At 41.4% G+C, this 12,074-nt stretch overlaps 1 protein-coding gene across 2 annotated transcripts; it reads right to left on the reverse strand.

The window, feature by feature from the left end:
• Window positions 1-670: 670 nt before the first annotated feature.
• On the reverse strand, window positions 671-9,540 carry LOC145438541 (uncharacterized). Of its 2 annotated transcripts, none has more exons than XM_080315875.1 (13): window positions 8,943-9,540; window positions 8,626-8,772; window positions 8,006-8,164; window positions 6,659-6,754; window positions 6,333-6,477; window positions 6,001-6,158; window positions 5,400-5,645; window positions 4,676-4,835; window positions 2,643-2,800; window positions 2,108-2,249; window positions 1,685-1,845; window positions 1,025-1,124; window positions 671-968 (listed from the first exon to the last, which is right to left on the reverse strand). In XM_080315875.1, the coding sequence occupies exons 1-13, from the start codon at window positions 9,016-9,018 to the stop codon at window positions 764-766; spliced, it is 1,953 nt and encodes a 650-aa protein (XP_080172001.1). In that variant the 5' UTR covers window positions 9,019-9,540; the 3' UTR covers window positions 671-763. The 2 variants fall into 2 exon arrangements, with proteins under 2 accessions (XP_080172001.1, XP_080172000.1); XM_080315874.1 differs by having other exon boundaries at window positions 4,676-4,838; window positions 8,943-9,537.
• Between the last annotated feature and the right edge of the window lie 2,534 nt (window positions 9,541-12,074).

The raw sequence follows: 12,074 nt of genomic DNA on the forward strand, positions 1-12,074 counted from the left end.
TGGGCAATGATTCACTTGTTTCGTGAATTATGGATTTGGAAACATATCACGTAACAATTTAAAACACAGACCGTGTGATGCATGATGTGACAATGACGCCAAAGAAGGTTTGGTGACTTCTTGTGACTTTAATTCTAACGGCATAACTTGCTACAGTGACTTTAGTTTTCATCTGGATTAGGCATGTGAGGTACGAATAGGCTGCGTAATCACGGTATGTTAATAGTTTGGCTTGATAGTAAACGAATTTCCGGTCCAGTTCATACATCGTATGGTTTTAGTCCAAGCAGCCATATTAAAAAGTAGGTTTGATATTTTTAAAACAGCCTTTCGCGGGCCGCACAGAATCGCTCGGCGGGCCGCATTTGGCCCGCGGGCCGCACTTTGCCCAGGCCTGCCCTAACTGGTCGATCGTTTCAGTATCGAATGTGATCATTGCATCGCATTGTGTGCCTTGAACCAAGGGAAATAATATAGAACCGCCGATCACTACTGCAATTCTTGTAGTATAGGCCTATATGTTGAGTCAATGAATCTCTAGAAAATGATACTATAGCCATGAGGAGTAGGCCTACGTTTCTCACTCGACGCCTCAGTGATTAGGCTATACATAATATATTAGGCTATACCCCGCTCGCCGTTTACCTCGTTAATATCAAACAAATAATAATTGATTCCTTGAAAGTGCGAATAGTGAAGAATATAGAATTGTATAAAATATTTCTTTTCCAAGAGCAATAATTGACAAAAGAAAGTCTGACAATCACGATGTTTCATCAACAATCTCGTAGACTTGGCTGGCGCGATGTCCACCTTCTCCGTCAGACTTGCAAGCTTCCGAAACTCCAAATCTCCTGTAATTGGATTCCGCAGACATCGATCCTCCGCACCAACCTCCTTCTCGCAACACGAACAAACTCAGACCAGCTCGCCACGCGACAGAAGCGCATTTTTCGACCGCGTCTTCTCTGGAATTTCACTCATTCGTAACAAGCGTGCATGATCGAACCGGTCCGTCTCTCACCTTATTCTGTAATTATCCATCAGATCGCCGTCTGTCGCTTCCAAACTTGGAATGGCACGCGGTTGTGATTCTCTCCAACATCCAAGACTTCGAATTTTTACTGAGAGAAACGAGGTCATGCTAGGGGTTCTTATAAGCTTTTTATACAGCGTTTATTGAACAGGAATCAACAGACAATACATTTTGCAGTGATATGATACTTAGGGGCTCCGATCGTCCAGTCATTCAGTGGAGTACGAAAGCCATGCTATATAGCCACATAGGATTGGAAACTGGTACCCATGTCATATAAATAAATTGAAAACAGTTTGAACTGGTTATTGGCGGGAGAATGGGAAGAGAGTTGGAACATCAACAGTATAATGAGCAATAATAATTAATAAACGAAATAAAAAATGAATTAAATACAATCACAATGACAAAAAAGATAAATAGGAGATAAATATTATAGGCGTCTTGTCCGAATGATAATATCGTTTTATAGAGGTTCTTGGTGATGTATTTCAAGATTGTGCGTTCATGCACCCCCTAAAACTAGTTAGAGGACTACATGCAGTAGCCTGTAACACCAATGTTCTGTATGATCCAATGCGAATAAAACAGGGCCATTTTAAGCGCATCAAGCACGAATATCTAAACTTAGGCGGTCCGTAAACTCACTTTTGTCGGCAGATATGATTTCGTACACTTCATTTGCCATAAAACCGCCTCGACCGCTCATCGGACATTCGCTCGATTGCCCAAGTGTCGTGTGTAGGTTCCGGGCATTGCCGCTGGATAGACATTCCCCGCCATCATGAAGAGCGAAAACTTCGAAGCCCCTGCCACAAACTCGAGTATATATTCGAAATTTTCCAATGTCATCACAAATCACTTCCTGATAATATTGATCGTTACTATAGAGCTGGACAAAACCGAGTATACCTGAGAGATTCGATTCTGAATCGAGCATTAGAGGATTCGAGTTAAGTATTCGAGTATCAACCATTATGAAGTCATACAAGTATGGAGGTAGAGAAATTATATAATTGAGCTCTTAGTGGAATTGGGCGTGGAATTTTAGTACAGAAAAAAATGTGGAACCTTGAAGCGGCCATCCTCGCGCATTTTCGAATGGCATCCTTCCTGCCATAATAAGCCCCGTCCAGTCGCGAAGAAGTTCCTTCCAACGACCCGACGACGTTCGGACTGCCGGCGTTGAAGCATCCGAGTCCACTGACTCGAACTGACATCGAAGCAGAGTTGACTTTATTTTACAGTTAATAATTCTATCCATTTAAAAACACCACGATAAATGGAAAGATGGGATGGTGTCGAAACGACTTGGAGTAGTCTCTGAAATCAGTCATGAGATACCAGTTTATCTTTTAACCTGGGGACCATGACTAGTTGTATGGGGTCCACGAAAGGCTATGGTGGAAACTACAAAAACATCGGCGTTATTTATAAGATCTGTCTGTATTTTAGACCTATGTCCTTGTCTTGTTTTCAGTGCTCCCTACAGGTCACAATCGCCACACGTTATAAAGAAGAGGTACGCACACTTGCACAGTGAATACGGGAAGATTAAATAAATATGATTCCACGATTCTCCGTGTCCCTGCTCGTTATTTCTCACCTTCCCAAACTACGTCCAGCTCGTACACCTGATTCGTCCAAGAACCACCGCGACCGTCTTGCCTGCAATACGACGAACGTCCGTGTCTAGCGAAATCCTGTCTCGCGTTTGCAGAGGAAGCGCATCTTCCGCCATCTTGAATCGCGAACACGTCGAACCTGGACGAAAGAATAACGATCGCTTTCAATCTCCAGTTCTGTAGAGCCTTGGATCTCTCTCTCATATCCTCAATGGAACAGCAATATCGTATTACATTATTTCTATTCGCGAACGGCATGAAACCCAAAGTCTATCTAAGTTTCTTATTTTCGTTGACCCAACTCATTTTCTTACACATGGGTGTGAATCAACTCGACTTAAATCACTTTGCGTTTTGACTCGACTTGTGATCGAGTCATTGCGTATGAGTCGACAAAGTCAAATGAATCGAGACAGTCTATATCACTTCATTCAATATCGTCCCATCAATAGCCGATACTTGGCAAATAGACTCGAAACTTCATCTGATTGCTAAATATGATAAGAGTGAAAAAAGGAGTATATAATGAATGCGAGGCATTCAATATCCCTAAGAGTTTTAAAACCGTGAGTTGAACCTGACTTGAACTCGATAATGAACACTGAACAGTGAACACTATGACTTGGACTCGGACTCGAGCACTGATTCTATAACTCTGACTTGAAGCTTTGCTCCGTTGGACTCGGAGCCGAATTGAAAATGACTCAACTTGACTCGAGGCACGACTATAAAAGTAAGATTGACTCGTGACTCGGAACCTTGTAACTTGGTTAAAACTCTGGTACATCCTATATTGACTACTTCGTAGACTCATACTATCGACTGTTACAATGTTTCCAATCGATACTCGTACAGTATGCTACTGTATATTCATTCGGCCAATACTTGAGGTGAACCGTCGTCGTAATTCTATTTTATCTGTATATTCGTTAAAGCTGCCAGACAACGCGCGTGGAAGAGTTGTGTCCGACGTCATTGCTTAGTTACGTAGGCCTATATTACTTAAGTCACAACTTAAGGAAATTCAGGCTTGCGGTCACTGCAAGTTATCAAACAACAGCACGATGCCATACGGCACCTTCCGAGTGAAATGATTTTGGTAACGCACACCTCTCACCCAGACTTGGACAACTAGATAATTCTAGTTGTCTAATTTTACTAAATTACAGCGAAATGCAAGTAATCTAATTCTAATCTAATTTGTGAAATGCTTCGATGCTATAATTCTAATTATAATCTAATTTGTGACATGCTCCTATGTTCTAATTTTAATTCTAATCTAAATTCTAAATTGCAGCGAGTTGACAAGAATATCCCTGCCGCGCAGGAAAATCCAGTGCCAAGCAACCAGGTCATTACTTACACCGTACAATCATAGCAGTAACGAATAATAGCCATGCGTTAGTACAACGCCGAAGCCGTTTCAGCTAGTGCGGAATAGTGCTGTTTGGTACAGTCGAATAGCTTCTTTTGAAAAAACAACAATAATTTGAAACTGAAATCAATTTCAGAATTTAAAAATGCTTTACTTCGCGTTTTTCCAACATCACAAATCTGATCGCCGGCGGCATGTGGCCCGCGTCTTGGTGAGTGCAAAACGAGCTTGGTGTACACTGTACAGACGGTAACGATTTTCATAGTTATAGGGACGCACTGTGATTTGATATGAACTGAATTTGATTTTTCCGTATTTATTTCTCATTCACGATTTCATTCAATCTCCAAGTTTTTTGCGAATTCAGTGATTCTAATTTTAACCTAATTTGGAAAAAGCTGTGTAGCTTTAATTCTAATTTTAATCTAATTTGGAATAATTGTGTAACTCTAATCCTAATTCTGATCTAGTTTGGAAAAATTGTGTAGCTTTAATTCTAATTCTAATCTAATTTGGAAAAATTGTGTAACTCCAATTCTAATTCTAATCTAATTTGGAAAAAACTGCGTAGCTCTAATTCTAGTTCTAATCTAATTTGGTAAAGCTAAAAATTTTCTAGTTGTCCAAGTCTGCTCTCACCCGAGTTGTGATGCGACTTTGGCGCATTTCCGGACAGCGTCCAATCTCTGGCTGTAATCTCCGTCTAGGATGTTTGATGATCCTTCCAGGGACGGCAAAGAGTCGTTCCAAACGTACGACCAGCATCCCAAGTCCATCAAATGGAAATAATCAATTGCCGCTGCTGGAAATGCGATCACGATGAGTGACAGGAAGACGCTATAGGGCTTAGCACAATCATTAGATTACTCGAATCTGAATCGAGTAGTAATTCTAAAGATTCGAGTCAAGTACTGGAATTATGAGCCTCTTGCCACGAACAGTTTTATATCATCAACGAAAATTATCGTTTCCACTGTAGAAGCCTTGAAACAGCGATTGGTTATATTCAATTCAATTCAATTTATTGCTACAATTTTCATCATTTCAGTACACCACAAGACTGCGATACAATGAAAGATAGGAAGGTGTCGACCCGACTTGGAGTAGTCATAGGACGCATTTAGTACAGATTAAGCTACGCACGTTATTGCATTGAGATGACATTTCTGTGAAGTCGTGATCAATCCGCAACATTTTGACAAAATGCAACGAAATTACCATGCATGGTAGAAAACACCAAATTATATTCAGTGTGATGTAGAACTACCAGTGTACGCGAATACTCGATCCGAAGCCCAATACTCGATTCAGAATCGAATCATTCGAGCACTCTACTGTGCCTAGCCAGCCGCAATCAACTCACGTCGTGGATTCGGAACTTTTCGCAAAGTTTCGCGATTTCTCGGCTCGGTCACGACTTGAGATTCTCTTCTGTGCTGAATCGTGACTCTCGGCCTGGCAGTCCAAGATAAAGTTCGCCTTACCACAACCGGGTCCACTATCCATGGCAGAGTGCTTGCCGGTGTGGTTGCGATCGTAGTTGTAGAGCTAGTTGTGCTTGGCTCGGGTGATGTAGTTGATGATGTAGGCAGAGGTGGAGGCGGGAATCCTAAAGAAGGAAAATCCAGTCACTCTATAGTTTGCGAAACTTGAGAAAGAAAGAGAATATTTATTTGTCAACCGTACTTATTCAATTACACATCAAAAATCAATTCGGTGAAATGCGATACACAGAAAAGCAAGGTATGAACGGAAAGATCGATATAACAGGATTCCTCAAAGTCAAGCCATCCACGACGGGTGCATCATATAATACAGAACTCGTTTCCCTAACCACTTTTAGTTTAACTAAATGTAAAAATAAAAAATGAAAATGGAACAGAAAAAAAACATAAATAAATAAGAAATTAAATGATAAAAATAAGGGTCATTAAGTCCGAAATGTTATGATCGTTAAATCTTACTTGTGTCTGAATATCGAATCTCATAAACTTGTATTGACGATGCAGTGCCCTTTCCCGTATGACTGCACAATGGCTTTCGTCTGGTGGCTATGGCAACAGCCTCGATGTCGTCCACGACCATGCATTTTCCACCATCCAACATAGCCATCGTTCGATAGCTAATGTAGCGCATAGCAATTAATAAACACGCATTTTAGACTGAATCACAAGTAATCAACTAGGAGACTAAATTCATAAAGAAAGGGTATAGGTGGTCCGTGAAAACAAGACCTACACTTCAGAATTCGGAAACCCCGTGTTAGGGGAGCTGACAAATCTCTGACAAATCCCACCCTGAATCAGCGACTCCCTTGGCACATTTCGTGATGGCGTTCGTCCTGCTCCTGTAATGTCCGTCCAATTCATCCAGCAAGCCTTCCATGGATCGGACCCCCCTGGGGGGTAAACTCCAACACCCGATGTCGCTCAGTACGAACTCTGCAACGGGTTAAATATCAGTTCAGATTATGAGAATGAGAATCGTTATTGGTCAGCCGTACAAATCGATAGCATATATACACAGCAAAATAAAATTCTATGAAATGCAATACGCAAATATGCAAGGTAACGCTCGGCAACTGAGTTATCAACGACCGAGGAAGGAACAATAACATCTCACCGTGGGTGCCTCCAGTCGCGTCATCCGTTCTGGGAGTGACTTGGTCCTCGAAAATGAACGAAGGTCGCAAGTTTGAAGGTCCTCGAGAGATGTGAGCTGGAGCGACATCGATCGAAATTAGTATTCGCAACCGCAAACAGTATAGTTTCAGTTTATCAGTAAATGGTATTATCCCTTCAAAAACACCACAAGATTGCGAAACAATTAAAAGCTGGGAAAGTGTCGAAACGAATTGGAGTATAGTCTATGAAATCAACAGTGTTGGGATGACTCGAGTCACATTTTTCGTATGACTTGACTTGACCCGAGTCACTTTGCAAAAATTACTAAATTTGTCTTGACTACACGCTTCAAAAATGTAGATTGACTCGTGACTCGCAGCAAAACTAACGAGTCAATCAGAGTCGTCAAGTAATCGGTATCGATAAAAATCGCTGTATCTTTCATATGTTCGGATTATTCTCGACCTGACTTGACATGAATTCTGACTTGACTCGTTACTGGCTTGACTTGACTCGACCCGACTCGACTTGACTCGACTTGACTCGACTTGACTCGACTTGACTCGACTTGACTCGACGTGGCTCGACTTGACTCGACTTGACTCGACTTGACTCGACTTGACTCGACTTGACTCGAGTCACCTCCAAATTTCGAGTGACTGGACTTGCTTCGAGTCACAGTACAATGACTCGAGATGACTCGAAAGTAGTGGCTTGATCCCAACACTGGAAATCAGGCACCCGCCTTTGTCTAGCACAGTGGCTCTGGTTTTCAAAATTAATTAGACACGCCCCCTTTTATGATAGTGAAAAATTTCGCGCCTCCCTTATCGTCACAGAATGCAACCAGAATGCTAGCAATCCCAGCGGATAGTTTGATGTCATGGATGGTTATGATTGGTCATGAGAGAATTCTCAAACATGAAATTCGGACATACACAGAGCTAAAAAAACATAAATTGGGATAAATCGCGCGAAGCGCGAAAAAAATATTCAGTTTACCGCAGCTTCGCGCCCCCCTTCAGATGCTTCCACGCCCGCCAGTTTGTGAACCACCGGTTCACTGGATGGCACATTCAATGACAGACAATTTATTGCTTCGCCAAAAATAAAACACTAGAGGTCGTCAAAGTAGTCGCCATCGGTACTCAAGAAGAAGTAGAAATAACGCCGCAAATTTCTATTCAAGCACCGAGAAAAAATAAGTATTTTCGGTCGTATTTTGAGAAAATGACTCGAGTCAAGTCGACACACCAAAATTTCGCGACTGGAGTCAATACTAACCTGAACAGCATGCGCTGACTAGTTTTTATTTAATAAACTAACAAAAAAACACGTCACCCACGTCGACTGGAGGCTTTGATTTCGTAAACTTGATTCGCTCTCAAACCCCCGCGCCCGTTCGCCGCGCATTCTTCCGCCCGTCCCAGCCGCGAGTATTTGAAGATCGCGTTGCTCGATGACCCGCACCAGCCGCCGTTTTGCAACACGAACGCCCGGTAACCTGGAAACGCAGTCGGACAACTAGAAAATTTTCATCCTATCCTGAATATATTTGAATTATAGAATAACATATATGCGCAGGTTTTTCAAAATTAAATTAGAATTGGAATTGCGAGATTCGTAAAAACTTGGTAATTGTATTCAATTCCTAATTAGAAAGAAATAAAGCAAAAATACATGGTTCAATCCACATCGTAACAAATCATATTTCATTCTCACAATAAGTCCGAGAATGGTAAATGCCTTATTGGTCAGTATACATAAAGCTTGCGTCGTTTCGCACTAGAGATCTCCTGTAGCATTTGCAGGAAAACCAGAAATGGGATGAGAATTAAAATAATTGTATAGAAACATTTCACGAATATGATTAAGAATTAGATTATTATTGGTATTTCGATCTAATTGCAGCCTATATAGAAAACTAGAATTATCCAGTTGTGCAAGTCTGCTCCGATAACCCACCTCGTTCCCAAGCGGCTCTGGCGCATTTCTGGATAGCGTTCTTTCTCGCGGGATAATTGCCATCCAGATGAGAGCTCTTTCCTTCCAATCCCGGGACGAGACGGAATCTGCCGTCACGCCAGCAACCCAAGTTCTTCAGCGTTATGTCTGAGCGAAAATATCACGTTATGCCAATAGTATATATACAATGTATATATAGGCGAAGCAATATGATTAGATGTACCGTCACGGCAATGACCGAGATGATAATTATATTTGCTGGACTACTAGCAAACATAACCATTGACCATGCATAGATAGTTAAGAGATCAACTTACAGCCTTCACCTGGCGTTCCGGCTGAGCAACAGATGCTGATCATACAAAATTGAAGAGTGAACGCGAAGAAACGCATCTTCTCGTAATCATAAAATCGTGCCCTGCACACGACGGATGAACAAACAAATTACCACCTCGCGAAAGTCCATAGAACGAAAATAGCCGAGTGCCCAGCAAATTATTTCAAGTCAATAACACCCACTGTCCGGTCCGATTGATTGAATGACGCAATCGAATGATCCAACAACTTCCGCGACTGAAAGTCGATCGAACTAAGTAAATCGCGAGTTTCCAAAACCCGCGAAATTCCTCTCGACGATTCCACACCAAGTTATCATTACAACCAGCAGTTTTTAAACACATATCGAATATCATTGGAGGCGGAGTTGCCAACTGCGGGAAGGCTTTCGCTGGCAAACTCTAGTATGCCTTATTCGAAATATCCTTGTATATATTAGGAGTAAGTTTGAACAGGCCAATTAAGCTTGGATTATCGTGTATTTCGATTTTCACCCGTTTACCACCCCTGATATACGGGTGTGAATATACAGTATAGGCCTATACACGATACCTGAACCTACCTCAGACTTACACCACAGTAGGCCTATATATCGAGTACAACATTTTAATCCAAATTATGCATGCAAATAGAAACGTAGGAAGGTATATAGGCTAGGGCTCTTCAAAAATGACTTTTTTTCTCCAATCGTACTGGTTATTGCCGTCGAAAATTTGGATTTGAATAAAATAGTATTTACGGTGACCGATTCTTTGTTTGTTTATTATTGTTGTGCTCACCGTAAATACTATTTTATTCAAATCCAAATTTTCGACGGCAATAACCCCGCTTCCACTGGTTGGGATTGAACCAAATTTGCCGAGCATCGTTTCTATAGACAGCCTAACACTTTCATGGGGTGAACAGAAAATTTTCAAATTTTTTATTATTTATTTTTAAATAATAAATAGAAAATTTCTTCTCCTGTAGCGAAGCGGTTACTGGCTGGAATTGAACCAAATTTTGTGTGTAGGCTTAAATTAGGTAACCTAACAATTTTATCAAGTAGCCAGTACGATTTGAGAAGAAAAGTCATTTTTGAAGAGCCCTAATATAGGCACGTTATAGGCACATATGATTTATGAGCGCGATAGATAATTCTGAGTTAGGGTCTGTTTTCGTGCATACAACCCTTTTGGCCCCTTTGGGTGTGATTTAGACTCTTTTCACTGAGAGTGTATGGTCATCAAAGACGAACTTTTTGTTCTGTAGATCAGCAAGCTTGCGGCACCACGAATTAGATATAAAACTTAACGATCTATTAGAATTATACGTTAGATCCAGAGTTAATACGTCCATAAGAACGGAAACGCATATCTATAGTATTGAATGATGAATGTTGAATGCTAATTGACACGGGTTTTGCAACGGGGAGCAGATAAAGTGACGCGTCGCGTAACCTGGCAATTCGACATAACGCAATTATCTATGTGACACGAGACATCTCAGAGGAGATAGCGTAGCGGTGAGCGTCGGAGGTTTTTCTGGGCTCTTCGTGCCCCGGGTCGCTGTTCTTGCGGCGAAAAAAAGTTTAAGAGACCGCAACTGGTGGTTTCGGCATCCTCTCCTTTCTGTTCGTTACATCGCATTGTATATCGCATTGTACTTTGCTTTGCTTTACTTCTGCAGATCAAAATATAATCTGACGATTACGATTACACCAATGTGTTTACTATAATTTGATTTCAAACAATCTCAAATACTCCCCACCTACTGTATACTACCAGTACAATATAACTTGATCTAATGCGTTGAAAACAATTTACATTGTGATCGTTGATGAAAGTAGAACGTGCCAGAAATGTGCCAATTTGCCACACAGGTTGGCAGTACGGTTGATGATCATTCCGCTACGCTCGATTTTCCGTTTATCTGGATTCCGCTTTAAGCATATCATGTCAGTATCAGAGTTGGCCATGAAATGATATCGATCGTCCATCTTACTCAAATTCCCATAATTGACTTCTCCGCTGTTTACGTTGTTTCGAAATAACTTACGAAATATCCGTATCCCGCTGATTTCGATTGAAGTGCGGTAAGTAGTAATCAATGGATTGGGCAATCATCCACCAAATTTATTCCAACTCGCATGGTTGTTTTTTCCGCTGCTCAGAAATATCTCCCGCTACGGTCCATATTCTTCCTATTCAGATTCTGCTCTCTGCATATTATGTCGGCAGTCGATGGGTAATCTACCGACAAATCGACCTGTATCTAACTAGCATGGCTGACTTTCCCGCGATTCTCCGCCATCCGCTTATGCAGATGCCGATTGCAACTTATTATGACCGTAGTAATATAGATAACTAACCTACGGACAGGCCTTTTTAATTTTTAATTAGCCCGGAAGTCTATATTTTTCGCTATTTCCTGATTTTATAGCTGCTATGGGCCTGCCGCGTATGCACATTGCGCATACCAAGGTGAATGAACGAGATTTCTGCTTTTCCGCCTTTTAGGAATCAGCACTTTTGGCTCTTTCCACTGTCTCCGTTGTTTTCGATATTCAGAATCCGTGTTCCGCTATTTCGGCTTTCCCGTCTTTTAGTGCTGCACTTGGCGCAACAAGTGCATAACACACTACACGCGACAATGGTCGTGAGAATTTAATGACATCATATTTTATGATTGCATCGCTGACATGGCCAATTTATATCAACGAATCCAGGTTCCAGGTTGACAGGGCTGCTGCTACTCACTGATTATAGTACTTAATTATACATATATGGGTATAGGGCGTAGGGCTGGTCCAAATCGAGTACGTGAGTAATTCGATAGACGTGTCGGGTCGAGTAGATATCGCCCATCATGACGTCACAACAGTATGAAACATGTGCGAAGTTCAATTATGTACTTTTTATGTGATTATACAATGCAAGTCCTGTATCACAATACAGGCAACAGACAATGCCGTGGGGTGGGTTGATCTCGGCTTCATAAATGTGTCAGTGACAGTTCCACTAACACGCTCAGGCCTACAGTTCTACAGTAAAATTATAGTATCCGTATAATATATAGTATATAGTAATATATATAGTATCAGACACCCACCTGGTAGAAAGAAGCCATGCACA

The sequence above is a fragment of the Botryllus schlosseri genome, chromosome 5 (genome assembly GCF_051294905.1).
Source record: "Botryllus schlosseri isolate E-star chromosome 5, Bs_hap1, whole genome shotgun sequence".
NCBI lineage: Eukaryota > Metazoa > Chordata > Ascidiacea > Stolidobranchia > Styelidae > Botryllus > Botryllus schlosseri.

What these genes read in the sequence shown, in the direction of transcription:
- LOC145438541 (XM_080315874.1), bottom strand. Translation starts at nt 9,018, where the DNA reads ATGCGTTTCTTCGCGTTCACTCTTCAATTTTGTATGATCAGCATCTGT. An exon ending in AAAGTCGCATCACAACTCGG is followed by an intron (nt 2,801 to 4,675) that starts GTGAGAGCAGAC and finishes TCTTTCGTCCAG; the next exon opens with GTTCGACGTGTTCGCGATTC. An exon ending in AATCATATCTGCCGACAAAA is followed by an intron (nt 1,125 to 1,684) that starts GTGAGTTTACGG and finishes CGTTTCTCTCAG; the next exon opens with TAAAAATTCGAAGTCTTGGA.